This window comes from Cyclopterus lumpus, chromosome 6, assembly GCF_009769545.1.
Source record: "Cyclopterus lumpus isolate fCycLum1 chromosome 6, fCycLum1.pri, whole genome shotgun sequence".
In the NCBI taxonomy this organism is placed as follows: Eukaryota; Metazoa; Chordata; class Actinopteri; order Perciformes; family Cyclopteridae; genus Cyclopterus; species Cyclopterus lumpus.
In genome coordinates, this window is record NC_046971.1 from 21,729,399 (window position 1) to 21,756,018 (window position 26,620).

The window sequence follows — 26,620 nt, forward strand, 5'->3', positions numbered from 1 at the left end:
ATTTTCTGAATTTCAGTAAGAAAGTTAGGAAAAAAGGAGGCAAATTGATTGTATGCCCAGGTGGATTGGAGCGTAGCAGTTACTGACACCGGAGGATTTGTTAGCCTGTCAACGGTAGCAAATAAGGCATGTGTATTGTTATTGTTTTTAGTTATGATGTCAGAGAAGGACTGCCTTGCATTTCTAAGTTCCAAATTACAATTGCAAAGTATATCTTTATAGATGACACAGTGAACCTGGAGATTAGTTTTTCGCCACCTGCACTCAGCTTTCCGACACTCTCATTTCTCTATTCTGACCAGCGTGGCATTTCTCCAAGGGGATCTTTGCTTAGTTTAATTTAGTAATCTTCCTGGGTCCATAGAAAGGACAACATGTAGTACATACAAAACATGCAAAACATGACGGGAAACAAACAGTTGAAAATGGTACAAACAGAATAATAAAAATAGAAAATAAATAAAAATAGTACAGTCAGATACCTAGTGCAGTCGAGGACTAGGATGTATATTGTGCATTGCATCCGCAATTTACACAAAGAAGGATCAGATGACGACAAAGGCAATGGAAAACGTCAAGTGATTAATGGCCTGAGGTGCGCCTTTAATTGTTTTTTAAATGACAGATTATTACCTGTATGAGTTATATGAGGAGGAAGTAAATTCCAAGCAGTAATTGGATGAAAAATAACTACGTTTGAGGTGGTTTGTTTTTAGGTTAAGTGACCTCAGCTAGCGTTCCTTGTGTGATGGTTATGTCTGTTACATGTATATTATAACTGATTGAAGAAATATTCAGGTGTCTGATTAAATACTACCTTTCTGAAACACATGAGAAGGCTATAGTGAAGTTTCATTTCCACTGAGAACCATGACAGGCGAGAGTGCATATATGCTGTATTAGTTCTTATTGAACACTAGAGTGCCAATCTGGCAGCTCGGTTTTGAACCAGTTGTAGTTTTTTTTATGTCCTTCTTAGCAGCTGCTGACCATATGAATGGACAGTATATCAGATGACAAAAGACCAAGGACTGTAAAACCTGACAAACAATAGAGAGTGTCAAATAAGTAAAACACTTTCTGGTCATAGCTATGCCCCTCCCCATTTTAGTGACAATGCCTTCAATGTACTCAGACAACGACAACTGTTTGTCCAACACTACACCCAGTAGTTTGGTCTTCTTGACCTGTTCTATTGCCAAACCTGACATTGACAGGTGAAGCTCTGTGTCACCATTAACAATATTCCTTGAGCCAAACACAATACTTTTAGTTTTAGATATGTTCAGGGCTAGTTTGTTCACTTTCACCCAATCAGACACTCTCTCCAGATCCTTATTCAGAATGGTTGCAAGTTTTTTTTAAAGCATTGCGATACAGTGTCATGTCATCTGCATACATTACCATTTTGGCATTCTTAATTGACAAAGGTAGATCATTTGTGAAAATAGAAAAGTATAAGGGGCCTAAGCAACTTCCTTGTGGAACCCCACAGCTAACATATCTACAGTCTGATGAACTACCATTATAAAAGACTCCTTGCGATTTCTTAGAAAGATAACTGACCATCCAAGAGAGTGCCATAATGCTGAATCCATAACTTTCAAGTTTAGTAATCTTAATATCATGGTCTATTACATCAAATGCAGCACTAAAGTCAACAAGAATGTGTGAATCATTTTATTAGTGTCCATCTGTATCAGCCAGTCATCAATTAGCTGTGCAATGGTAGTTGCTGTTGAGCGAATCTGTCTGTATGCATGCTGGGAACTAGTAATGAGTTTATTCTGGATAAAATAATCCTGCATTTGTTTGAAAATTACTTTCTCCAATAATTTGCTCAAAATGGGGAGTATACTAATTGGACGGCTATTTGCACATGTGAAGGCTGATTTATTGTCCTTTGGTATTGGAATCACCTTCGCCAATTTCCAGACCTTTGGGCATACACTGCACATTACGCATTTGTTGAAGATTTTACATATTGGAGTAGATATAAGGGATCCGAAGCAAATCGCAACAGTTTACCATCTAGAATGGTCTATACCAGCCAGTTTATCAGTAGGCAGACAAAAACATTATTTCAATGTAAGGGGAAGTAACCTGCACAAAATCAAATTTGCAGTTTTTATCCTTCATCATATAGTTCTCGGGCCAAGACAACCACATGCTCATTGACTGAGATGCAAGAGAGGGCTGGTAGAAGGAGAACTTCTGAATAAATAGTTCACTGGTGTAACGCTTTGTTACAACTTCGGTTTGGACATTTGTGTGCAGGGAGATTGCACTCTCAAAGAAAACACAGACATTATCAGACAGAAACCTGACAAATAGCGTGTAGTTATTATAAAATGTTATTCAAAAATAACTTCTCTAAATAATGATTGCTCCCAATATCCAAACATTCTGGGTTGTCCTGGCATCACAGCCCAATGTCACTCCCCTCCCCCACATTACACTCACCACCTGTAGGCTTGAAGAGTCCAATTTAAACATGTAAGTCTCACTCATTTGCTTAGGACAATGACAGCTGACAATGATGGTCAGTCAACTTGGCAGCTGCAATGAATTCCAATGAGTAAAAACTACAAAAATACTTGTCTAAAAATATCAAAATGTTCACAGGTCTCAATGTCTCAAAGCATTCCTGCAGCATATTCCACTGCTACATGTGTGGATTATTTGAAGTAAGTAAGTTTAGAATGCAATATGTCCTCTAGTATTTACTACACACTTAGAGCCTGTCATTTGGCAAATGGGAAATTATAATTCTGGCTAAATATGGGAACATCTCAGGAACACCACCAACTTGTATCTTAGAGCTCCTGAAATGTTCTTGAAAACAATGTTGTAGAATACTCTTCTTAAGTATGAGAATCACAGTAATGGGATTACTTCAACATGGATGAATAATAATGATTAGCGTGTCCTTGGGTTATGTTGCAACCAAAACAGTAGCTCTTTGAATTTAAAGAATGTACACTCGAAGCCTATATAGATCGTCAAGGTTATAGTGACACACGCAAGTGAAATGTAAGATGCTTTGCAACTTTTGTAGAGATCTGTGTGGTTTAAAATGAAACCATATCTGTTACATAATGTGCATCAGAAAGACAACTGAAATTTGCAGCTAAAAAGCATTCTGTGGTGATACAGAATTAATTACTGGGACATGCTCAAGGTCAATTAAGAAATGCCTCATATAAAAATCTCAATGTAAATGTAAAGAAAATCTAGAACAACTGCTACATCTGTACCCCTCTTATTTATCTTATTGATTGATATGATAATTATGACTGGCCTTGCAGGCTGGAATCCCAAGCATTAGCTATATGTCCTAGCAACACCTGTTCTAATCAATGCCTGTGGCACACTCCACATTTGGCATGTGCCCATATTTAACTATTACTGCGTCAGCAAACCAGGTTCAATAAAAGCAGTCCAGAAGGACAGAGACGTGTGGTAGAAGACCCCTGGAGACTTCAGCTTGTGGTAAGCATATGTTCTGCCTGAGAGAATGTCTTCATTATTTGAGAAAATGCTTTTTGTTCAATGAATATTTTCAAATCTTCATTATAACTGAAAATATATATGTTCCCTACAGGATTGTGGAATATATCAACATTTTCAAATATATTGGGTCAGGTATGAACATCTTTCCACTATACTAATTTGTATGTACCATATGGGAAACATTTCATTCAGTTGCAAGGTCATGCAAGTTTGGCAAAAATACAAGTTAATATTAATCTAATCACTGTCAACTTAGTCTGTAAAACGATTTCTAATGAGGAACAGTGAAATCAATTTAAAAGGAACATGTTGATCCTTTAATTGAACTTGGTAATTGTGTGTTGTTCACTCAAATGGATTTTAAAGTAATATGATTACTATTATTTATTAATACTTTAGAGTAAACTGCCACCATGAGTACGGACGCGGAGATGGCCATTTATGGCAAAGCTTCAATCTACCTGCGGAAGCCAGAGAAGGAGAGAATTGAGGCTCAAAGTGCACCATTTGATGCCAAGAGTGCCTGCTATGTAGCCGATGTCAAGGAGCTGTACTTGAAGGCGACAATCATCAAGAAAGATGGTGGCAAAGTCACCCTCACAGTCCTGGATACTAAGGAGGTTGGTATCATAAAGTCAGAGCCAACTGATAGCGCAATATGATCAGATCTCAGATCTCATTAAGACACATGTTTCAGGAGAGGACCGTTAAAGAAGAGGACGTCCATCCAATGAATCCTCCCAAGTATGACAAGATTGAGGACATGGCCATGATGACCCATCTCAATGAAGCCTCTGTGCTGTATAACCTCAAAGAGCGTTATGCAGCATGGATGATCTACGTAAGTCAATCTAACTAAGAACCATAAATATTGAAAATTACTTTATTTGTAGGACACATAATGTTAACGGTTCAATCTTTATGATAACTTTCAGACCTACTCTGGATTGTTCTGTGCCACGGTGAACCCCTACAAGTGGCTCCCAGTGTACGACACTGAATGTGTATCTGCCTATAGAGGCAAGAAGCGTATGGAGGCTCCACCCCACATCTTCTCTGTCTCTGACAACGCTTATCAGTTCATGGCAACTGGTAAATCATAATCATAACAATGTAGAATATATCAATATATGAGGTTTGTGTTCCAATGAAACATAGTTAATTATTTTGTTTCTTGTTTAACAGATAGGGAGAACCAGTCTGTCTTGATCACGTAAGTTTAGTACATTTGCAATTGTTGACTTTGTTGAGGATAGTCAAATATCTTGATCAAATTCTTATACATCTTTGTCTATACCTAGTGGAGAATCTGGTGCTGGAAAGACTGTGAACACCAAGCGTGTCATCCAGTACTTTGCAACTATCTCAGTTGGTGGACCGAAGAGGGACACATCAAAGGTATATTCCTGATGAATACAATTCGGGGTTCTTTGCCAATGGAACATGTTACAGTCATTTGCTGATATCACTTCTAATACTGGATTATAGGGTTCACTGGAGGATCAGATTATTGCAGCCAATCCCCTGCTGGAAGCCTATGGTAACGCCAAAACTGTGAGGAATGACAACTCTTCTCGCTTTGTAAGTATGAAACAATTTCTACACATGTGAGAAGCCTTACTGATTGTCCATGGAGAGGGACATTAAACATCTCTTTGTTCCAAACAGGGTAAATTCATCAGAATCCACTTCGGCACAACTGGCAAACTGGCTAGTGCTGATATTGAGACATGTAAGTAATAATACTTCTGGTACATACAAATGACTAGATTTGATAATTGGCCTATCTGTGACTTATGAACAATATTTGTAGATCTGCTGGAGAAGTCTAGAGTGACATTCCAGCTGGAGCAGGAAAGAGGCTACCACATCTTCTACCAGATGATGACAGCCCACATACCTGAGCTGCTTGGTAAACAGATTGAGCTGTTGCAACATTTCACCTACTTACAGTTTTCATATGAAACAAAAGTATTGACGTTGTCAACCTTTTTTGATCACCAGATTTGGCCCTCATCACAACCAACCCTTACGACTTCCCCATGTGCAGCATGGGTCAGATCACTGTGGCCAGTATTGATGACAAAGTTGAGCTGGAAGCCACTGATGTGAGTGATCTTCAATTAAAAAAAAAGAATGGTGTATTCTGAAATACATGCAAAACTAGTCTTTTAAGTTCATTTGTTAAATTTGTTGAATATGTTTTGAGTGGAAACATCTTTTCTCTTGTCATTTCAGAATGCTATTGATATCCTGGGCTTCAACAATGAAGAAAAAATGAGCATCTACAAGATGACAGGCGCTGTGCTCCACCATGGTAACATGAAGTTCAAGCAAAAGCAGCGTGAGGAGCAGGCTGAGCCTGATGGCACAGAGGGTGAGTAGTTTGGGAACAACAGTATTAAGATAAATACAGTTCTTGATCACAATGGTTTCTGTTCATATCATGATGGAAATCACTGAACTATTTTCAGATGCTGACAAGGTTGCTTACTTGCTGGGTCTGAACTCTGCTGACATGCTGAAAGCTCTGTGCTATCCCAGAGTGAAGGTCGGAAATGAGTATGTCACCAAAGGACAGACTGTACCTCAGGTAAACATGAATTATCAATATCCAATAAGCTGCTATTTAAAAAAAGATAAGTTATATTAGTTCTAATACAATTATGTTGAATGTAGAAATTCAACATCAGTGTTGAATGTATTAATATGTTTCTAAGAGTTGTATACATTAAATGCTAAATATGTCGTGCAGAATTATTGTAGGGCCATCTTAAATGCAATTATATTAACTTGGGGGGGGGGAGTTAAGGGTATTGTGTCATTTATCTCATTAGAATAAGTTAAAATATAACAGTAATCAAAACGGTTAACCAATCATATTACTTTTATACAGGTGAATAACTCAGTACCTGCGCTGGCCAAGTCTATCTATGAGAGGATGTTCTTGTGGATGGTCATCCGTATCAACCAGATGTTGGATACTAAACAGGCGAGGCAGTTCTACATTGGTGTCCTGGATATCGCTGGATTTGAAATCTTTGACGTAAGCTTAAATTCCCACAATTCAGTAGCCAATACTTTTAATGACAGAATCATTCTTATTAACATAAAGAGGTTCTGATGATTATGTGTGTCCTTGCAGTTCAACACATTGGAGCAGCTGTGCATCAACTTCACCAATGAGAAACTGCAACAGTTCTTCAACCACACCATGTTTGTCCTGGAACAAGAGGAGTACAAAAAGGAGGGTATTATCTGGGACTTCATTGACTTTGGCATGGACTTGGCTGCCTGCATTGAGCTGATTGAAAGGGTAATCATTTAATTTTGTGATTCTACATAATTTGCCTTAATTTGACTTAATGTATTACTTAATGAAATACTTCTTCGCATTTTCTTCAAGCCAATGGGCATCTTCTCCATCCTTGAAGAGGAGTGCATGTTCCCCAAGGCCACAGACACATCCTTCAAGAACAAGCTGTATGACCAGCATCTTGGCAAAAACAAAGCATTTGAGAAGCCAAAGCCCGCTAAAGGCAAGGCTGAGGCCCACTTCTCCCTGGTGCACTATGCTGGTACCGTGGACTACAATATCGGTGGCTGGCTGGACAAGAACAAGGATCCACTGAATGACTCTGTAATTCAGCTGTACCAGAAATCCAATGTGAAACTGCTGCCTGTCCTGTATCCACCTGTAGTTGAAGGTATGATAATAGCTACAGTAAACTAAACACATTTCAAGGTTATGGATACTGTACATTTTCAACTATAGCATGTGTTTATGTAGATTGAATGTGTAGTTCTAAGAAAACATATCTACTTAAAATGATCAACAGAGACTGGTGGCAGCAAGAAGGGAGGCAAGAAGAAGGGTGGTTCCATGCAGACTGTGTCTTCACAGTTTAGGGTAAGGCCAAACATTGCAAATGTTTCTAATATGTCTCAGTTTATACACAATTGCAACATGCCTTGATAAGACACCACTCTGGATCTACAGGAGAACTTGGGCAAGCTGATGACTAACTTGAGGAGCACCCATCCTCACTTTGTGCGCTGCCTGATTCCCAATGAGTCAAAGACTCCAGGTACATAGAGGACATTATCTCAATTGAGTTTTTGAGTAGTGGTTTGTGTGTTTTGGTTGGTATGGTTTCTATACATCTAGAGACTAACTATTTATTCAAATAGGGAATTAAAATATTTAATTTTTACAGGATTGATGGAGAACTTCCTGGTCATCCACCAGCTCAGGTGTAATGGTGTGCTGGAGGGTATCAGAATCTGCAGAAAAGGTTTCCCCAGCAGAATTCTCTATGCTGACTTCAAGCAGAGGTATCAATAGATATTTTCATTGAATTTTAATTTGGACTACTGACATGAAAAGGTCACAAAATGACCATTAACTCTCTCGTGAAAGGTACAAGGTGCTGAATGCCAGTGTCATCCCTGAGGGCCAGTTCATTGACAACAAGAAGGCTTCAGAGAAGCTGCTTGGGTCTATTGATGTTAACCATGATGAGTACAAATTTGGACACACCAAGGTAAGCACTTTGCTTTTCTTCTTTACCCAAAGAGTAATTAACAAGGAGGTTAAGTTGTTCAGTCCAGTATGGAGTATTCTTTTTTTTAGCCATTAGCCCATTAGCCAAATGTTTGTTATACTAATTTATGACTGTATGCTTAAGGACCTGTCATGGATACAGTGATTACTGAGGAGTAGGGGACTGATAGTAGGGGCCAAAAGTCATCAACAACTGCATCAGTTTGGATTCTTCAATCAAATGTTAGAGCAATGATCATTTACAAAAAGGGCGAGAGACTAAATAAGTTTTTTTGTCCTGGAACAAGTTTTCACTTCCTCAGTTCAACCTACCTGTAACTTATTTTTTGTTTGTTCAGGTGTTCTTCAAGGCGGGTCTGTTGGGTACCCTTGAGGAGATGAGAGATGAAAAACTGGCATCACTGGTCACCATGACTCAAGCTTTGTGCCGTGGTTACCTCATGAGAACGGAGTTTGTGAAGATGACTGAAAGGAGGCATGTTGAAAACAGCTCATTCTGAATGATGTTATAAAAAATCAGAAACAACATTGTCCCTAACAGCTACTTCTTGTCTGCAGGGAAGCAATCTATACCGTCCAGTACAACGTCCGCTCATTCATGAATGTGAAACACTGGCCATGGATGAAGGTTTACTACAAGATCAAGCCTCTGCTGAAGACTGCTGAAACTGAGAAGGAGCTGGCAAACATGAAGGAGAACTATGATAAGATGAAAACTGACTTGGCTGCTGCCCTGGCAAAGAAGAAGGAACTGGAGGAGAAGATGGTGTCCTTCCTGCAGGAGAAGAATGATCTGCAGCTGCAAGTAGCATCTGTGAGTTCACATCAAAAGACAGTTGTGCTTTTTCATGTTCTTCATTGTTTCTGTGCTAACGTCTATTTGCATTAAATTGACTAGGAATCAGAGAATCTGTCAGATGCTGAGGAGAGATGTGAGGGTCTTATCAAGAGCAAGATCCAGATGGAGGCCAAACTCAAAGAGACAACTGAGAGACTGGAGGATGAAGAGGAAATCAATGCTGAGCTCACTGCCAAAAAGAGAAAGCTGGAGGATGAATGCTCTGAGCTCAAGAAGGATATTGATGACCTGGAGCTTACCTTGGCCAAAGTGGAGAAGGAGAAACATGCCACTGAGAACAAGGTTTGTAAAGTATTATCTGTTCAGCATATTAAGTGAAATGATAATGATGAGCGCTATTATTGATGAGATCTTTCTTGCACATTTAGGTCAAGAATCTGACCGAGGAAATGGCCTCTCAGGATGAGAGCATTGCTAAGTTGACCAAGGAAAAGAAAGCCCTTCAGGAGGCTCATCAGCAGACTCTTGATGACCTGCAGGCTGAGGAAGACAAAGTCAACACTCTGACCAAGGCCAAGACCAAGCTTGAGCAGCAAGTGGATGATGTAAGTTTACCAAGACACTTGGATTGGAAAAGCAACCTTGTTCTTGAACTTGAATGAATAAAACATGTTTTTATTTGTTCAGCTTGAAGGTTCTCTGGAGCAAGAAAAGAAGTTGCGTATGGACCTTGAGAGAGCCAAGAGAAAGCTTGAGGGTGATCTGAAACTGGCCCAGGAATCCATTATGGATCTTGAGAATGACAAGCAGCAGTCTGATGAGAAAATTAAAAAGTAAAGTTCTTTTGAATTTGTACAACAATCATTCTCTTGAAAATGATGATCGACTACATTAACTATATGTACTTTATCTTTAATTTTTATAGGAAGGACTTTGAATGCAGTCAGCTCCTCAGCAAGATTGAAGATGAGCAGTCAATGGGTGCTCAGCTTCAGAAGAAGATCAAGGAACTTCAGGTGAAATATTGTGTGACACAAAACATTACTGCACCCATTTCCTATTGTGTATCAAAAGTGAAAGTTTACTGAAAATTACACCTACATTCAACAGGCCCGCATTGAGGAACTGGAGGAAGAGATTGAGGCTGAGCGTGCTGCTCGTGCCAAGGTTGAGAAGCAGAGAGCTGACCTCTCCAGGGAACTTGAGGAGATCAGTGAGAGGCTGGAGGAGGCTGGTGGTGCCACTGCTGCTCAGATTGAGATGAACAAGAAGCGTGAGGCTGAGTTCCAGAAGCTCCGTCGTGACCTCGAGGAGTCCACTCTGCAGCATGAAGCCACTGCTGCTGCTCTTCGCAAGAAGCAGGCTGACAGCGTTGCGGAGCTGGGAGAACAGATTGACAACCTCCAGCGTGTTAAGCAGAAGCTTGAGAAGGAAAAGAGTGAATACAAGATGGAGATCGATGACCTCTCCAGCAACATGGAGAATGTTGCTAAGGCAAAGGTACACATTGCATTACGATTTTATTTTCCAAATGAATGTAGATAATAATGCATTTCATATTATCAATGAAATAGGACCACTAATCTCATCTCTCTTTTCCTCATTAGGGAAATCTTGAAAAGATGTGCCGTACTCTTGAGGACCAACTCAGCGAATTGAAGACAAAGAATGATGAAAATGTTCGTCAGATCAATGACACAAGTGCACAGAAAGCACGTCTCCTGACAGAAAATGGTAGCTACAAGATATCATTGAATGTTGTGCATGTTATTGAGAAATGTAACATGAACTAATGTATCATGACTTCTTACACACAAGGTGAGTTCAGCCGTCAAGTTGAGGAGAAAGAAGCTCTTGTTTCCCAGCTGACCAGAGGCAAACAGGCCTTCACACAGCAGATTGAGGAGCTGAAGCGACAGATTGAAGAAGAGGTTAAGGTAAGAAACCTTTGACTAAGTGTGTATTGGTATTATTTGTTGTGGATTTTAGAAATGTTGTAAATTCATGAATAATGTTTACAACAGGCCAAGAATGCTCTTGCCCATGGACTGCAATCAGCTCGCCATGACTGTGATCTGCTGAGGGAGCAGTTTGAGGAGGAGCAGGAGGCCAAAGCAGAGCTGCAGCGTGGAATGTCCAAGGCCAACAGTGAGGTGGCTCAGTGGAGAGCGAAGTATGAAACTGATGCTATTCAGCGCACTGAGGAGCTTGAGGAATCCAAGTGAGTAACAGTCAAACAATTCAATGGCCAATTTAGAAGAGTGGTGTTTTAGGAATTCTCAACTAGCAAATGCATTATTTTATAAATATTTGCTTCGATATAAATGCATATATATATATATCAATCACTATTTGTTTTTCAATGAGCGACAAAATCTAAATTTTTCAAACAGGAAAAAGCTGGCTCAGCGTCTCCAGGAGGCTGAGGAACAGATTGAGGCAGTGAATTCCAAGTGTGCTTCTCTTGAGAAAACCAAACAGAGACTCCAGAGTGAGGTGGAGGACCTCATGATTGATGTGGAGAGGGCCAACGGTCTGGCTGCCAATCTTGACAAGAAGCAGAGGAACTTTGACAAGGTAGCATTGTTTCCTTTGTGGGGCCGAGCCATTCAAACAATAATATAGATATATAGTTGTCTCTATAGTGCTACATAACCAACTGACCTGTAGTAATTCTGTTATTCAGGTGTTGGCAGAGTGGAAACAGAAGTATGAGGAGGGTCAGGCAGAGCTTGAGGGAGCACAGAAGGAGGCTCGTTCTCTCAGCACTGAGCTGTTCAAGATGAAGAACTCTTATGAGGAAGCTCTTGATCAACTGGAGACCATGAAGCGTGAAAACAAGAATCTGCAACGTAAGCTCTACATTATTTAACAGTTACATTGTATTGAACACACGTGTATGTTACACGAAAGATTTTCATTTTTAAAGCTTAACAATACAAAACAAATGTATCTATCTGCAGAGGAGATCTCAGATCTGACTGAACAGATTGGTGAGACTGGCAAGAGCATCCATGAGCTTGAGAAGTCCAAGAAGCAGGTGGAGACAGAGAAGTCTGAGATCCAGACAGCTCTTGAAGAGGCTGAGGTACGTTATTTTTTCAAAAATTAAAGAAAATTCTAAATCATTTGACAAACTTTAAAAGGTTTAAAGGCAGAAATTAATATTTCATTCTTTGATGTCTTCAGGGAACTCTGGAACATGAAGAGTCTAAGATCCTGCGTGTCCAGCTGGAGCTCAACCAGATTAAGGGTGAGGTGGACAGGAAGCTGGCAGAGAAAGATGAGGAGATGGAGCAGATTAAGAGGAACAGCCAAAGAGTGAATGACTCCATGCAGAGCACTCTGGATGCTGAGGTCAGGAGCAGGAACGATGCCCTGAGAATCAAGAAGAAGATGGAGGGAGACCTGAATGAGATGGAGGTTCAGCTGAGCCACGCCAACCGTCAAGCCGCTGAGTCCCAGAAGCAGCTGAGGAATGTGCAGGCACAGCTGAAGGTATTGTAAGACATAGAGATTCACAGACTATGGTCAGTACAGGGACATTTGGGCATTCATGGGAATATGTTCATGATATCTGTTCACTAGGATGCACAACTGCACCTTGATGATGCTCTCAGAGCCCAGGAAGACTTCAAAGAACAAGCTGCCATGGTGGATCGCAGAAACGGTCTCATGATGGCTGAAATTGAGGAACTTAGAGCTGCTCTGGAGCAGACAGAGAGAAGCCGCAAAATTGCAGAGCAGGAGCTGGTGGACGCCAGTGAGCGTGTTGGACTTCTGCACTCTCAGGTGAACAAGCTCCTTTAATCTCTCCAATAATGAAAATGTCTAATGAGATTTACAATATCGTAAAAATCAGGCATATGATGACTTATGTGAGAATATCATTTTATCTTTTAGAACACAAGTCTTCTGAACACCAAGAAGAAGCTTGAGACTGACCTGGTCCAGGTCCAAGGTGAAGTGGATGACACTGTTCAGGAAGCAAGGAATGCAGAGGAGAAGGCCAAGAAGGCCATCACTGATGTAGGTTTAAAATGAATTTGTTCTTACTTTTACTCCAATGTGTGTTTTTTTAAGATATCGCGAAATAACATGTTATGCCATCTCCTCTAGGCTGCTATGATGGCTGAGGAGCTGAAGAAGGAGCAGGACACTAGCGCTCACCTGGAGAGGATGAAGAAGAACCTGGAGGTCGCTGTTAAGGACCTGCAGCACCGTCTGGATGAGGCTGAGAATCTGGCTATGAAGGGTGGCAAGAAGCAGCTCCAGAAACTTGAGTCTAGGGTAAGAAAGTCATGTTAAGATTTGCACAGCGGAAGCAGGACTTTGAAACAATACAGATACTTATTTATCTTCTTATTGTTTTTTGAAGGTGCGTGAGCTGGAGACAGAGGTTGATGGTGAACAGAGACGTGGAGCAGATGCTGTTAAGGGTGTCCGCAAATATGAGAGGAGAGTGAAGGAGCTCACCTATCAGGTACATTCATTTTGATAGTTAACATGTACAGGACAAAATGATCCAATATACTTATCATTAGAAATATTTAAACTTGCACATCTATCTTTTCTATTACAGACTGAAGAGGACAAGAAAAATGTCGCCAGGCTGCAGGATTTGGTTGACAAGTTGCAGCTCAAGGTGAAAGCCTACAAGAGGCAGGCTGAGGAATCGGTAAGGACAAAACATTTAGTCTTCTAACAATGAAAGCTTTACACTATGACAGATTTATTAGGACATTACAAATCTGTTAATCTCTATGTTTTTTTCAGGAGGAGCAGGCCAACGTCCATCTGTCCAAGTGCAGGAAGGTCCAGCATGAGCTGGAGGAGGCTGAGGAGCGTGCTGACATTGCAGAGTCCCAGGTCAACAAGCTGAGAGCAAAGAGCCGTGACACTGGCAAGGTAAATATCATAACATTTAGTTTAATGAAAATTATATCAATCTAAATTCCACCTTTTTAATGTTAATCATGTAATATTTAAGTCTTGACTGAAAATAAATTATGAAATAGCTTTAAGGTTAACGACAGACAATACCATTCCAGAGTATGATGTGTTTGTAGGCGCATATGCTCTATATGTATTAATTGTTTCATGTTTTTACAGGGAAAAGAGGCAGCTGAGTAAAGCACTTCAACTGAAGTTTTTTTTCTAATCATAAAATATGATGTGAAATAAAATAGTTGTTGATCTTTACTTGCATTGTCTTTGTTGTTTTGATCTCAATGTGTCCTCCAAGTCACTTAAATCTCAACTTAAACATTTTGCATGAGCATGAATAAATAGTTGGCTTTATTCAATATACATCTTTGGAGGCCAATACTTTTGAATGAGACAGTTCAATGACCTCTAGCATCCCAAAAATACCCTAACCTTCGGATCTGATCAAAACACGTCTAGCTAAAGTGGAAGAGAGAAGGTTAACGAGTTTCGTAAGAATGTTTAACAGAGAGCACATTCTAACCTTTCAGAGAATAATCAACCTCCAAACTCTACGATCAGTGTTGTTCTTTCAGATAAAAGAGATGAGTAGCCAAATAAGTGGACAAACTGATACTGCTTTAAGAATCTTAATTTTTAATTGATTAATATTTTTTCTGCATTAATAGTGTCTTACATTTCTGATTCTTTCTGTACTTTTTCATTGCTATGATGACTCATACTGAATTAAGACTGAAAAAATAAAAAATAATATCCATATATATATATATATTCATATTTCCACACATATGTAGATATATATGTACATGTATATATAAATTACTTCACAATACTTACTTATATTATTTTGTTTAAATTGTTGATCGCAATAAGATTCTGTAACTTGAACATTTGTATAAAAAATTAAAAGTTTGAAAAAAAGTTTGAAATATTTGTATTTAAAATAAATGTTTAGCAAAAAAAACATGGTGTATTTTAAAATTAGTTTGCCTTCTTTAAAGTGAAGAGGCTCTTCAAGAGCCTAAAATAAACTTCTGTTGAAGTAATGATGAAGCAAAAGTCCTGGCCATATCAACTGAACCTTGAAACATCAGATATAATTACAGCATATGTGTTATAGTGGGCAGTGCCTTACCACATTTGGTGTGTATACCATATATAACTTTTACTGCGTCATCAAAACCTGATTCAATATAAAGGCTACTTGGGGGCACAACCATTTGTGACAGTGAAGACCTGTGTTCCTGCCTGGTAAAACATGTTCTCTTAAGCTTGACACAATTTGAATGTGTTCTTCATTTAGGAAATGTTAATAGAAATGACTGTTGCATGAATTTTGTTTTTATACCTACTTAAATAACAAAATCTGTATTGAACAGGATTGGTGAATACGATTGAGAGAGGGTGTCAGGTAAGGATAACTTTTAAATGATGAATTTGTCTTTGTAAGCGTTTATTACATATGGAAAATATTTCTGATACATTTAATGTCTGCAGTTTCTCATGCCAACATTTTGACAAACCTCAACATGTTTAAATGAATTCTCTGTAACAATGACGTCTGAATAAGACTTAACTTTAAAGTAAAATTGTAAAGTGAAGAGCAACTGTGAGTCAGTGGCAGGTCTGTCTTTCAATCGGGGGATCGGCAGTTCGATCCCTGCACTAGCCGATGTCTCTTGGTGGGTGGTCCAGCACAGTCTCTGTGGTGTATAGACACTTAACCCTGAATTGCTCCCTGTATGATTGTAAGTTGCTTTGGGTAAAAAAAAAGTTGAAGACCACCTATAACCATACACAGACAGGGTTTCAAGGTGGATTTCTTTATATATTTCAAGTGATGCAAATTATTTGGACTTAAAACATCAGTCTAAGATGGCAGTTCCTTTGTAATTATCTAACAGACATAAGTTGCCACCATGAGTACCGACGCGGAGATGGCCACGTATGGCATAGCTGCCATTTACCTCCGGAAGCCAGAGAAGGAGAGACTTGAGGGTCAAACCAGACCATTTGATGCCAAGAGTGCCTGCTACGTAACTGATGTCAAGGAGCTGTACTTGAAGGCGACAATCTTGAAGAGAGATGGTGACAAAGTCACCGTCACAGTCCTGGATACTAAGGAGGTTGGTATCATAAAGTCAGAGCCAACTGAGAGTCCAATATGATCAGATCTCATTGTGACACATGTCATCTTTCAGGAAAAGACAGTTAAAGAAGCTGACGTCCATCCAATGAATCCTCCCAAGTATGACAAGATTGAGGACATGGCCATGATGACCCATCTCAATGAAGCCTCTGTGCTGTATAACCTCAAAGAGCGTTATGCAGCATGGATGATCTACGTAAGTCAATCTAAATAAAAAACATAAATATTGAAAATTACTTTATTTGTAGGACACATAATGTTAACGGTTCAATCTTTATGATAACTTTCAGACCTACTCTGGATTGTTCTGTGCCACGGTGAACCCCTACAAGTGGCTCCCAGTGTACGACACTGAATGTGTATCTGCCTATAGAGGCAAGAAGCGTATGGAGGCTCCACCCCACATCTTCTCTGTCTCTGACAACGCTTATCAGTTCATGGCAACTGGTAAGTCATAATCATAACAATGTAGAATATATCAATATATGAGGTTTGTGTTGCAGTGAAACATAGTTAATTATTTTGTTTCTTGTTTAACAGATAGGGAGAACCAGTCTGTCTTGATCACGTAAGTTTAGTACATTTGCAATTGTTGACTTTGTTGAGGATAGTCCAATATCTTGATCAAATTCTTATAAGTCTTTGTCTACACCTAGTGGAGAATCTGGTGCTGGAAAGACTGTGAACACCAAGCGTGTCATCCAGTACTTTGCAACTATCTCAGTTGGTGGACCAAAGAGGGACGCATCAAAGGTATATTCCTGATGAATACAATTCGGGGTTCCTTGCCAATGGAACATGTTACAGTCATTTGCTGATATCACTTATAATACTGCATTATAGGGTTCACTGGAGGATCAGATTATTGCAGCCAATCCCCTGCTGGAAGCCTATGGTAACGCCAAAACTGTGAGGAATGACAACTCTTCTCGCTTTGTAAGTATGAAACAATTTCTACACATGTGAGAAGCCTTACTGATTGTCCATGGAGAGGGACATTAACATCTCTTTGTTCCAAACAGGGTAAATTCATCAGAATCCACTTTGGCACAACTGGCAAACTGGCTAGTGCTGATATTGAGACATGTAAGTAATAATACTTCTGGTACATACAAATGACTAGATTTGATAATTGGCCTATCTGTTACTTATGAACAATATTTGTAGATCTGCTGGAGAAGTCTAGAGTGACATTCCAGCTGGAGAAGGAAAGAGGCTACCACATCTTCTACCAGATGATGACAGCCCACATACCTGAGCTGCTTGGTAAACAGAATGCGCTGATGCAACATTTCACCTACTGACAGTTTTCATATGAAACAAAAGTATTGACGTTGTCAACCTTTTTTGATCACCAGATTTGGCCCTCATCACAACCAACCCTTACGACTTCCCCATGTGCAGCATGGGTCAGATCACTGTGGCCAGTATTGATGACAAAGTTGAGCTGGAAGCCACTGATGTGAGTGATCTTCAATTCAAACAAATAATTGTGTATTCTGCAATACAAGCAAAACTAGTCTTTTAAGTTCATTTATTAAAGTAATTATGTTTTGAGTGGAAACATCTTTTCTCTTGTCATTTCAGAATGCTATTGATATCCTGGGCTTCACTAATGAAGAAAAAATGAGCATCTACAAGATGACAGGCGCTGTGCTCCACCATGGTAACATGAAGTTCAAGCAAAAGCAGCGTGAGGAGCAGGCTGAGCCTGATGGCACAGAGGGTGAGTAGTTTGGGAACAACAGTATTAAGATAAATACAGTTCTTGATTACAATGGTTTCTGTTCATATCATGATGGAAATCACTGAACTATTTTCAGATGCTGACAAGGTTGCGTACTTGCTGGGTCTGAACTCTGCTGACATGCTGAAAGCTCTGTGCTATCCCAGAGTGAAGGTCGGAAATGAGTATGTCACCAAGGGACAGACTGTACCTCAGGTAAACATGAATTATCAATATCCAATAAGCTGCTATTTGTAAATAGATTCATTATATTAGTTACACTAAAATAATATGGTACAGGGATCACTAGATCAAATAAAAGCCATCTAAGTGTTACTAATTTCAAAGAGTTTTATTTATTGAATGCTGAATTTAGAATAAGTCAAGCACCATCATGTGCTTGACTTATTCTACTTATTCATCTCTCCCCTTTAAAAGAGCTTTTCCTGTACCGATTTGAGGTCCTTACAGTGAATGTTGTATGTGTACAAATTGAAAAGCCTTCTGGGGTAAATTTGTGATTTGGTGCAAACATTTTTAATTGAAGTTAATTGATTTTTTTGTAAAAAAGTATTTCATTAGAATGACTTCAAAAAACACCAATAATCCATTATTTTAGACAAACAGTTAACTAATCAAATATCGTTATTTTTATACAGGTGAATAACTCAGTACCTGCGCTGGCCAAGTCTATCTATGAGAAGATGTTCTTGTGGATGGTCATCCGTATCAACCAGATGTTAGACACTAAACAGGCGAGGCAGTTCTACATTGGTGTCCTGGATATCGCTGGATTTGAAATCTTTGACGTAAGCTTAAATTCCCACAATTCAGTAGCCAATACTTTTAATAACAGAATCATTCTTATTAACATAAAGAGGTTCTGATGATTATGTGTGTCCTTGCAGTTCAACACATTGGAGCAGCTGTGCATCAACTTCACCAATGAGAAACTGCAACAGTTCTTCAACCACACCATGTTTGTCCTGGAACAAGAGGAGTACAAGAAGGAGGGTATTATCTGGGAGTTCATTGACTTTGGCATGGACTTGGCTGCCTGCATTGAGCTGATTGAAAGGGTAATAAATTAATTTTGTGATTCTACATAATTTGCCTTAATTTGACTTAATGCATTAATTAATGAAATACTTCTTCGCATTTTCTTCAAGCCAATGGGCATCTTCTCCATCCTTGAAGAGGAGTGCATGTTCCCCAAGGCCACAGACACATCCTTCAAGAACAAGCTGTATGACCAGCATCTTGGCAAAAACAAAGCATTTGAGAAGCCAAAGCCCGCTAAAGGCAAGGCTGAGGCCCACTTCTCCCTGGTGCACTATGCTGGTACCGTGGACTACAATATCGGTGGCTGGCTGGACAAGAACAAGGATCCACTGAATGACTCTGTAATTCAGCTGTACCAGAAATCCAATGTGAAACTGCTGCCTGTCCTGTATCCACCTGTAGTTGAAGGTATGATTATAGCTACAGTAAACTAAACACATTTCAAGGTTATGGATACTGTACATTTTTAACTATAGCATGTAATGATATAAATTGAATGTGTAGTTCTAAGAAAACATATCTACTTAAAATGATCAACAGAGACTGGTGGCAGCAAGAAGGGAGGCAAGAAGAAGGGTGGTTCCATGCAGACTGTGTCTTCACAGTTTAGGGTAAGGCCTAACATTGCAAATGTTTCTTATGTCTCAGTTTATACACAATTGCAACATGCCTTGACAAGACACCACTCTGGATCTACAGGAGAACTTGGGCAAGCTGATGACTAACTTGAGGAGCACCCATCCTCACTTTGTGCGCTGCCTGATTCCCAATGAGTCAAAGACTCCAGGTACATAGAGGACATTATCTCAATTGAGTTTTTGAGTAGTGGTTTGTGTGTTTTGGTTGGTATGGTTTCTATACATCTAGAGACTAACTATTTATTCAAATAGGGAATTAAAGTATTTATTTTTTACAGGATTGATGGAGAACTTCCTGGTCATCCACCAGCTCAGGTGTAATGGTGTGCTGGAGGGTATCAGAATCTGCAGAAAAGGTTTTCCCAGCAGAATTCTCTATGCTGACTTCAAGCAGAGGTATCAATAGATATTTTCATTGAATTTTAATGTGGACTACTGACATGAAAAGGTCACAAAATGACCATTAACTCTCTCATGAAAGGTACAAGGTACTGAATGCCGGTGTCATCCCTGAGGGCCAGTTCATTGACAACAAGAAGGCTTCAGAGAAGCTGCTTGGGTCTATTGATGTTAACCATGATGAGTACAAATTTGGACACACCAAGGTAAGCACTTTGCATTCCTTCTTTAACGAAAGAGTAATTAGCAAGGAGGTTAAGTTGTTCAGTCCAGTATGGAGTATTCTTTTTTTTGTGCATCTTTTTGTTTGTCAGTCCACAGCTAATGTTGCATTCTGCTGGACCCATTAGCCAAATGTTTGTTATGCTAATTTATGACTGTATGCTTAAGGACCTGTCATGGTTACAGTGGTTACTCCTAGAGTACTGAGGAGTAGGGGACTGATGGTTGGGGCCAAAAGTCATCAACAACTGCTTCAGTTTGGATTCTTCAATCAAATGTTAGAGCAACAATCATTTACAAAAAGGGCCAGAGACTGAAGACGTTTTTTTGTCCCAGAACAAGTTTTCACTTCCTTAGTTCAACCTACCTGTAACTTGTTTTTTGTTTGTTCAGGTGTTCTTCAAGGCGGGTCTGCTGGGTACCCTTGAGGAGATGAGAGATGAAAAACTGGCATCACTGGTCACCATGACTCAAGCTTTGTGCCGTGGTTACGTCATGAGAAAGGAGTTTGTGAAGATGACTGAGAGGAGGCATGTTGAAAACAGCTCATTCTGAATGATGTTATAAAAAATCAGAAACAACATTGTCCCTAACAGCTACTTCTTGTCTGCAGGGAAGCAATCTATACCGTCCAGTACAACGTCCGCTCATTCATGAATGTGAAACACTGGCCATGGATGAAGGTTTACTACAAGATCAAGCCTCTGCTGAAGACTGCTGAAACTGAGAAGGAGCTGGCAAACATGAAGGAGAACTATGATAAGATGAAAACTGACTTGGCTACTGCCCTGGCAAAGAAGAAGGAACTGGAGGAGAAGATGGTGTCCTTCCTGCAGGAGAAGAATGATCTGCAGCTGCAAGTGGCATCTGTGAGTTCACATCAAAAGACATCAAAAAAGTTGTGAGTTCTTCATTGTTTCTGTGCTAACGTCTATTTGCATTAAATTGACTAGGAATCAGAGAATCTGTCAGATGCTGAGGAGAGATGTGAGGGTCTTATCAAGAGCAAGATCCAGATGGAGGCCAAACTCAAAGAGACAACTGAGAGACTGGAGGATGAAGAGGAAATCAATGCTGAGCTCACTGCCAAAAAGAGAAAGCTGGAGGATGAATGCTCTGAGCTCAAGAAGGATATTGATGACCTGGAGCTTACCTTGGCCAAAGTGGAGAAGGAGAAACATGCCACTGAGAACAAGGTTTGTAAAGTATTATCTGTTCAGCATATTAGGTGAAATGATAATGATGAGCGCTATTATTGATGAGATCTTTCTTGCACATTAAGGTCAAGAATCTGACCGAGGAAATGGCCTCTCAGGATGAGAGCATTGCTAAGTTGACCAAGGAAAAGAAAGCCCTTCAGGAGGCTCATCAGCAGACTCTTGATGACCTGCAGGCTGAGGAAGACAAAGTCAACACTCTGACCAAGGCCAAGACCAAGCTTGAGCAGCAAGTGGATGATGTAAGTTTACCAAGACACTTGGATTGGAAAAGAAACCTTGTTCTTGAACTTGAATGAATAAAACATGTTTTTATTTGTTCAGCTTGAAGGTTCTCTGGAGCAAGAAAAGAAGTTGCGTATGGACCTTGAGAGAGCCAAGAGAAAGCTTGAGGGTGATCTGAAACTGGCCCAGGAATCCGTTATGGATCTTGAGAATGACAAGCAGCAGTCTGATGAGAAAATTAAAAAGTAAAGTTCTTTTGAATTTGTATAACAACCATTATTTTGAAAGTGATGGTCAACTGCATTAACTATATGTATTTTATCTTTAATTTTTACAGGAAGGACTTTGAATGCAGTCAGCTCCTCAGCAAGATTGAAGATGAGCAGTCAATGGGTGCTCAGCTTCAGAAGAAGATCAAGGAACTTCAGGTGAAATATTGTGTGACACAAAACATTACTGCACCCATTTCCTATTGTGTATCAAAAGTGAAAGTTTACTGAAAATTACACCTACATTCAACAGGCCCGCATTGAGGAACTGGAGGAAGAGATTGAGGCTGAGCGTGCTGCTCGTGCCAAGGTTGAGAAGCAGAGAGCTGACCTCTCCAGGGAACTTGAGGAGATCAGTGAGAGGCTGGAGGAGGCTGGTGGTGCCACTTCTGCTCAGATTGAGATGAACAAGAAGCGTGAGGCTGAGTTCCAGAAGCTCCGTCGTGACCTCGAGGAGTCCACTCTGCAGCATGAAGCCACTGCTGCTGCTCTTCGCAAGAAGCAGGCTGACAGCGTTGCGGAGCTGGGAGAACAGATTGACAACCTCCAGCGTGTTAAGCAGAAGCTTGAGAAGGAAAAGAGTGAATACAAGATGGAGATCGATGACCTCTCCAGCAACATGGAGAATGTTGCTAAGGCAAAGGTACACATTGCATTACGATTTTATTTTCCAAATGAATGTAGATAATAATGCATTTCATATTATGAATGAAATAGGACCACTGATCTCATCTCTCTTTTCCTCATTAGGGAAATCTTGAAAAGATGTGCCGTACTCTTGAGGACCAATTTAGCGAATTGAAGACAAAGAATGATGAAAATGTTCGTCAGATCAATGACACAAGTTCACAGAAAGCACGTCTCCTGACAGAAAATGGTAGCTACAAGATATCATTGAATGTTGTGCATGTTATTGAGAAATGTAACATGAACTAATATATCATGACTTCTTACACACAAGGTGAGTTCAGCCGTCAAGTTGAGGAGAAAGAAGCTCTTGTTTCCCAGCTGACCAGAGGCAAACAGGCCTTCACACAGCAGATTGAGGAGCTGAAGCGACAGATTGAAGAAGAGGTTAAGGTAAGAAACCCTTGACTAAGTGTGTATTGGTATTATTTGTTTTGGATTCTAGAAATGTTGTAAATTCATGAATAATGTTTACAACAGGCCAAGAATGCTCTTGCCCATGGACTGCAATCAGCTCGCCATGACTGTGATCTGCTGAGGGAGCAGTTTGAGGAGGAGCAGGAGGCCAAAGCAGAGCTGCAGCGTGGAATGTCCAAGGCCAACAGTGAGGTGGCTCAGTGGAGAGCGAAGTATGAAACTGATGCTATTCAGCGCACTGAGGAGCTTGAGGAATCCAAGTGAGTAACAGTCAAACAATTCAATGGCCAATTTAGAAGAGTGGTGTTTTAGGGATTCTCAACTGGCAACTGCATTATTTTATAAATATTTGCTTTGATATAAATGCATATATATATATATATATATATATATATATATATATATCACTATTTGTTTTTCAATGAGCGACAAAATCTAAATTTTTCAAACAGGAAAAAGCTGGCTCAGCGTCTCCAGGAGGCTGAGGAACAGATTGAGGCAGTGAATTCCAAGTGTGCTTCTCTTGAGAAAACCAAACAGAGACTCCAGAGTGAGGTGGAGGACCTCATGATTGATGTGGAGAGGGCCAACGGTCTGGCTGCCAATCTTGACAAGAAGCAGAGGAACTTTGACAAGGTAGCATTGTTTCCTTTGTGGGGCCGAGCCATTCAAACAATAATATAGATATATAGTTGTCTCTATAGTGCTACATAACCAACTGACCTGTAGTAATTCTGTTATTCAGGTGTTGGCAGAGTGGAAACAGAAGTATGAGGAGGGTCAGGCAGAGCTTGAGGGAACACAGAAGGAGGCTCGTTCTCTCAGCACTGAGCTGTTCAAGATGAAGAACTCTTATGAGGAATCTCTTGATCAACTGGAGACCATGAAGCGTGAAAACAAGAATCTGCAACGTAAGCTCTACATTATTTAACAGTTAAATTGTATTGAACACACGTGTATGTTACACAAAAGCTTTTAATTTTTAAAGCTTAACAATACAAAACAAATGTATCTATCTGCAGAGGAGATCTCAGATCTGACTGAACAGATTGGTGAGACTGGCAAGAGCATCCATGAGCTTGAGAAGTCCAAGAAGCAGGTGGAGACAGAGAAGTCTGAGATCCAGACAGCTCTTGAAGAGGCTGAGGTACGTTATTTTTTTAAAAATTAAATAAAATTCTAAATCATTTGACAAACTTTAAAAGGTTTAAAGGCAGAAATTAATATTTCATTCTTTGATGTCGTCAGGGAACTCTGGAACATGAAGAGTCTAAGATCCTGCGTGTCCAGTTGGAACTCAACCAGATTAAGGGTGAGGTGGACAGGAAGCTGGCAGAGAAAGATGAGGAGATGGAGCAGATTAAGAGGAACAGCCAAAGAGTGGCTGACTCCATGCAGAGCACTCTAGATGCTGAGGTCAGGAGCAGGAACGATGCCCTGAGAATCAAGAAGAAGATGGAGGGAGACCTGAATGAGATGGAGGTTCAGCTGAGCCACGCCAACCGTCAAGCCGCTGAGTCCCAGAAGCAGCTGAGGAATGTGCAGGCACAGCTGAAGGTATTGTAAGACATAGAGATTCACAGACTATGGTCAGTACAGGGACATTTGGGCATTCATGGGAATATGTTCATGATATCTGTTCACTAGGATGCACAACTGCACCTTGATGATGCTCTCAGAGCCCAGGAAGACTTCAAAGAACAAGCTGCCATGGTGGATCGCAGAAACGGTCTCATGATGGCTGAAATTGAGGAACTTAGAGCTGCTCTGGAGCAGACAGAGAGAAGCCGCAAAATTGCAGAGCAGGAGCTGGTGGACGCCAGTGAGCGTGTTGGACTTCTGCACTCTCAGGTGAACAAGCTCCTTTAATCTCTCCAATAATGAAAATGTCTAATGAGATTTACAATATCGTAAAAATCAGGCATATGATGACTTATGTGAGAATATCATTTTATCTTTTAGAACACAAGTCTTCTGAACACCAAGAAGAAGCTTGAGACTGACCTGGTCCAGGTCCAAGGTGAAGTGGATGACACTGTTCAGGAAGCAAGGAATGCAGAGGAGAAGGCCAAGAAGGCCATCACTGATGTAGGTTTAAAATGAATTTGTTCTTACTTTTACTCCAATGTGTGTTTTTTTAAGATATCGCAAAATAACATGTTGTGCTGTCTCCTCTAGGCTGCTATGATGGCTGAGGAGCTGAAGAAGGAGCAGGACACTAGCGCTCACCTGGAGAGGATGAAGAAGAACCTGGAGGTCGCTGTTAAGGACCTGCAGCACCGTCTGGATGAGGCTGAGAATCTGGCTATGAAGGGTGGCAAGAAGCAGCTCCAGAAACTTGAGTCTAGGGTAAGAAAGTCATGTTAAGATTTGCACAGCGGAAGCAGGACTTTAAAACAATACAGATACTGATTTATCTTCTTATTGTTTTTTGAAGGTGCGTGAGCTGGAGACAGAGGTTGAGGGTGAACAGAGACGTGGAGCAGATGCTGTTAAGGGTGTCCGCAAATATGAGAGGAGAGTGAAGGAGCTCACCTATCAGGTACATTCACTTTGATAGTTAACATGTACAGGACAAAATGATCCTATATACTTACCATTAGAAATATTTAAACTTGCACATCTATCTTTTCTATTACAGACTGAAGAGGACAAGAAAAATGTCGCCAGGCTGCAGGATTTGGTTGACAAGTTGCAGCTCAAGGTGAAAGCCTACAAGAGGCAGTCTGAGGAAGCGGTAAGGACAAAACATTTAGTCTTCTAACAATGCAAACTTCATATTATTGCAAAATGATATATTACTCTTTAATACTAACAGGTAGATGATATGATGATTTTGAACTAACATACAATGTAAAAGTAAAATTAATGTACATAAAAGTTCAAATTCATTATCATATTGACTATCATTATTGATTATAATATTATCTACCATTATTAAAGTCATCTGATACTAAAATAAGTGGTGGAGAGGTTGGAGAATGAATTTGGTATAGTCACAAAAAAAAACATTCATATGGTCACATGTATTTGTTGAATGCAATTTAGAATAACTAAAACTGATACTCAAAGGCAATAATATGAATAAGAAAAATTGACATTATAATAAGCAAATACATATATAATAATATAATGTAATTTTGTCAATGTAAACAGTCATATTCATGTTGTACAGATGATACAAAATGTTACCGAAATGTAACCTTTAAACTATGTCTGTGTTATTCTAGGAGGAGCAGGCCAATTCTCATCTGTCCAAGTGCAGGAAGGTTCAGCATGAGCTGGAGGAGGCTGAGGAGCGTGCTGACATTGCAGAGTCCCAGGTCAACAAGCTGAGAGCAAAGAGCCGTGACACTGGCAAGGTAACTCTACAATTCTGTTCAATCAAATCAAATTTCAGTTCACGTCACAAAACGCTAATGTGAGTTAAGTTTGATTAATCAAATCAACCTAATCAAACTCCGTCTTTGTGTGTTTATAGGGAAAGGAAGCTGCCGAGTAAAGTACACTACCTGATTAGCGGTTTCTTATCATATAATATGATGTGAAATATGCTCTCAAAAATAAACTTTTTCAATTTCACTGAAATTTGCTGTCTGCCTTTTCTTTCTATGGTATTCCATTTCCAATAGATAGACTAGGAAATTGACTTTCCAGAAATACAATTTGTATTAAGAAGTAATATACTACCCGACTGACCAGGTTTTATCAATAAAAGTACACACATTTTTTTGTAATGGTTTTCCCCCCCAGAAAAAAATTCCCCCAGAATCCCGAGCAAGTGCT

At 39.9% G+C, this 26,620-nt stretch overlaps 1 protein-coding gene and 1 pseudogene across 1 annotated transcript; both read left to right on the top strand.

The window, feature by feature from the left end:
- The first annotated feature begins 3,926 nt into the window (after positions 1 to 3,926).
- Positions 3,927 to 14,009, top strand: LOC117731900 (annotated as a pseudogene).
- A 1,733-nt stretch (positions 14,010 to 15,742) lies between these two features.
- LOC117731899 (myosin heavy chain, fast skeletal muscle-like) lies at positions 15,743 to 26,336 on the top strand. Its single transcript, XM_034534449.1, has 39 exons — positions 15,743 to 15,949; positions 16,025 to 16,168; positions 16,263 to 16,419; positions 16,513 to 16,540; positions 16,629 to 16,725; positions 16,816 to 16,908; positions 16,995 to 17,058; positions 17,140 to 17,238; positions 17,331 to 17,434; positions 17,560 to 17,698; positions 17,796 to 17,914; positions 18,358 to 18,507; positions 18,607 to 18,777; positions 18,868 to 19,168; positions 19,301 to 19,371; positions 19,460 to 19,547; positions 19,677 to 19,794; positions 19,880 to 20,003; positions 20,413 to 20,549; positions 20,633 to 20,888; positions 20,973 to 21,215; positions 21,302 to 21,478; positions 21,561 to 21,706; positions 21,799 to 21,889; positions 21,984 to 22,373; positions 22,481 to 22,607; positions 22,692 to 22,810; positions 22,898 to 23,094; positions 23,287 to 23,470; positions 23,580 to 23,745; positions 23,857 to 23,981; positions 24,083 to 24,391; positions 24,482 to 24,685; positions 24,797 to 24,922; positions 25,013 to 25,183; positions 25,272 to 25,376; positions 25,476 to 25,571; positions 26,065 to 26,196; positions 26,316 to 26,336. Exons 1-39 carry the CDS (start codon positions 15,743 to 15,745, stop codon positions 26,334 to 26,336), a joined length of 5,796 nt encoding a protein of 1,931 aa, XP_034390340.1.
- Positions 26,337 to 26,620: the final 284 nt, after the last annotated feature.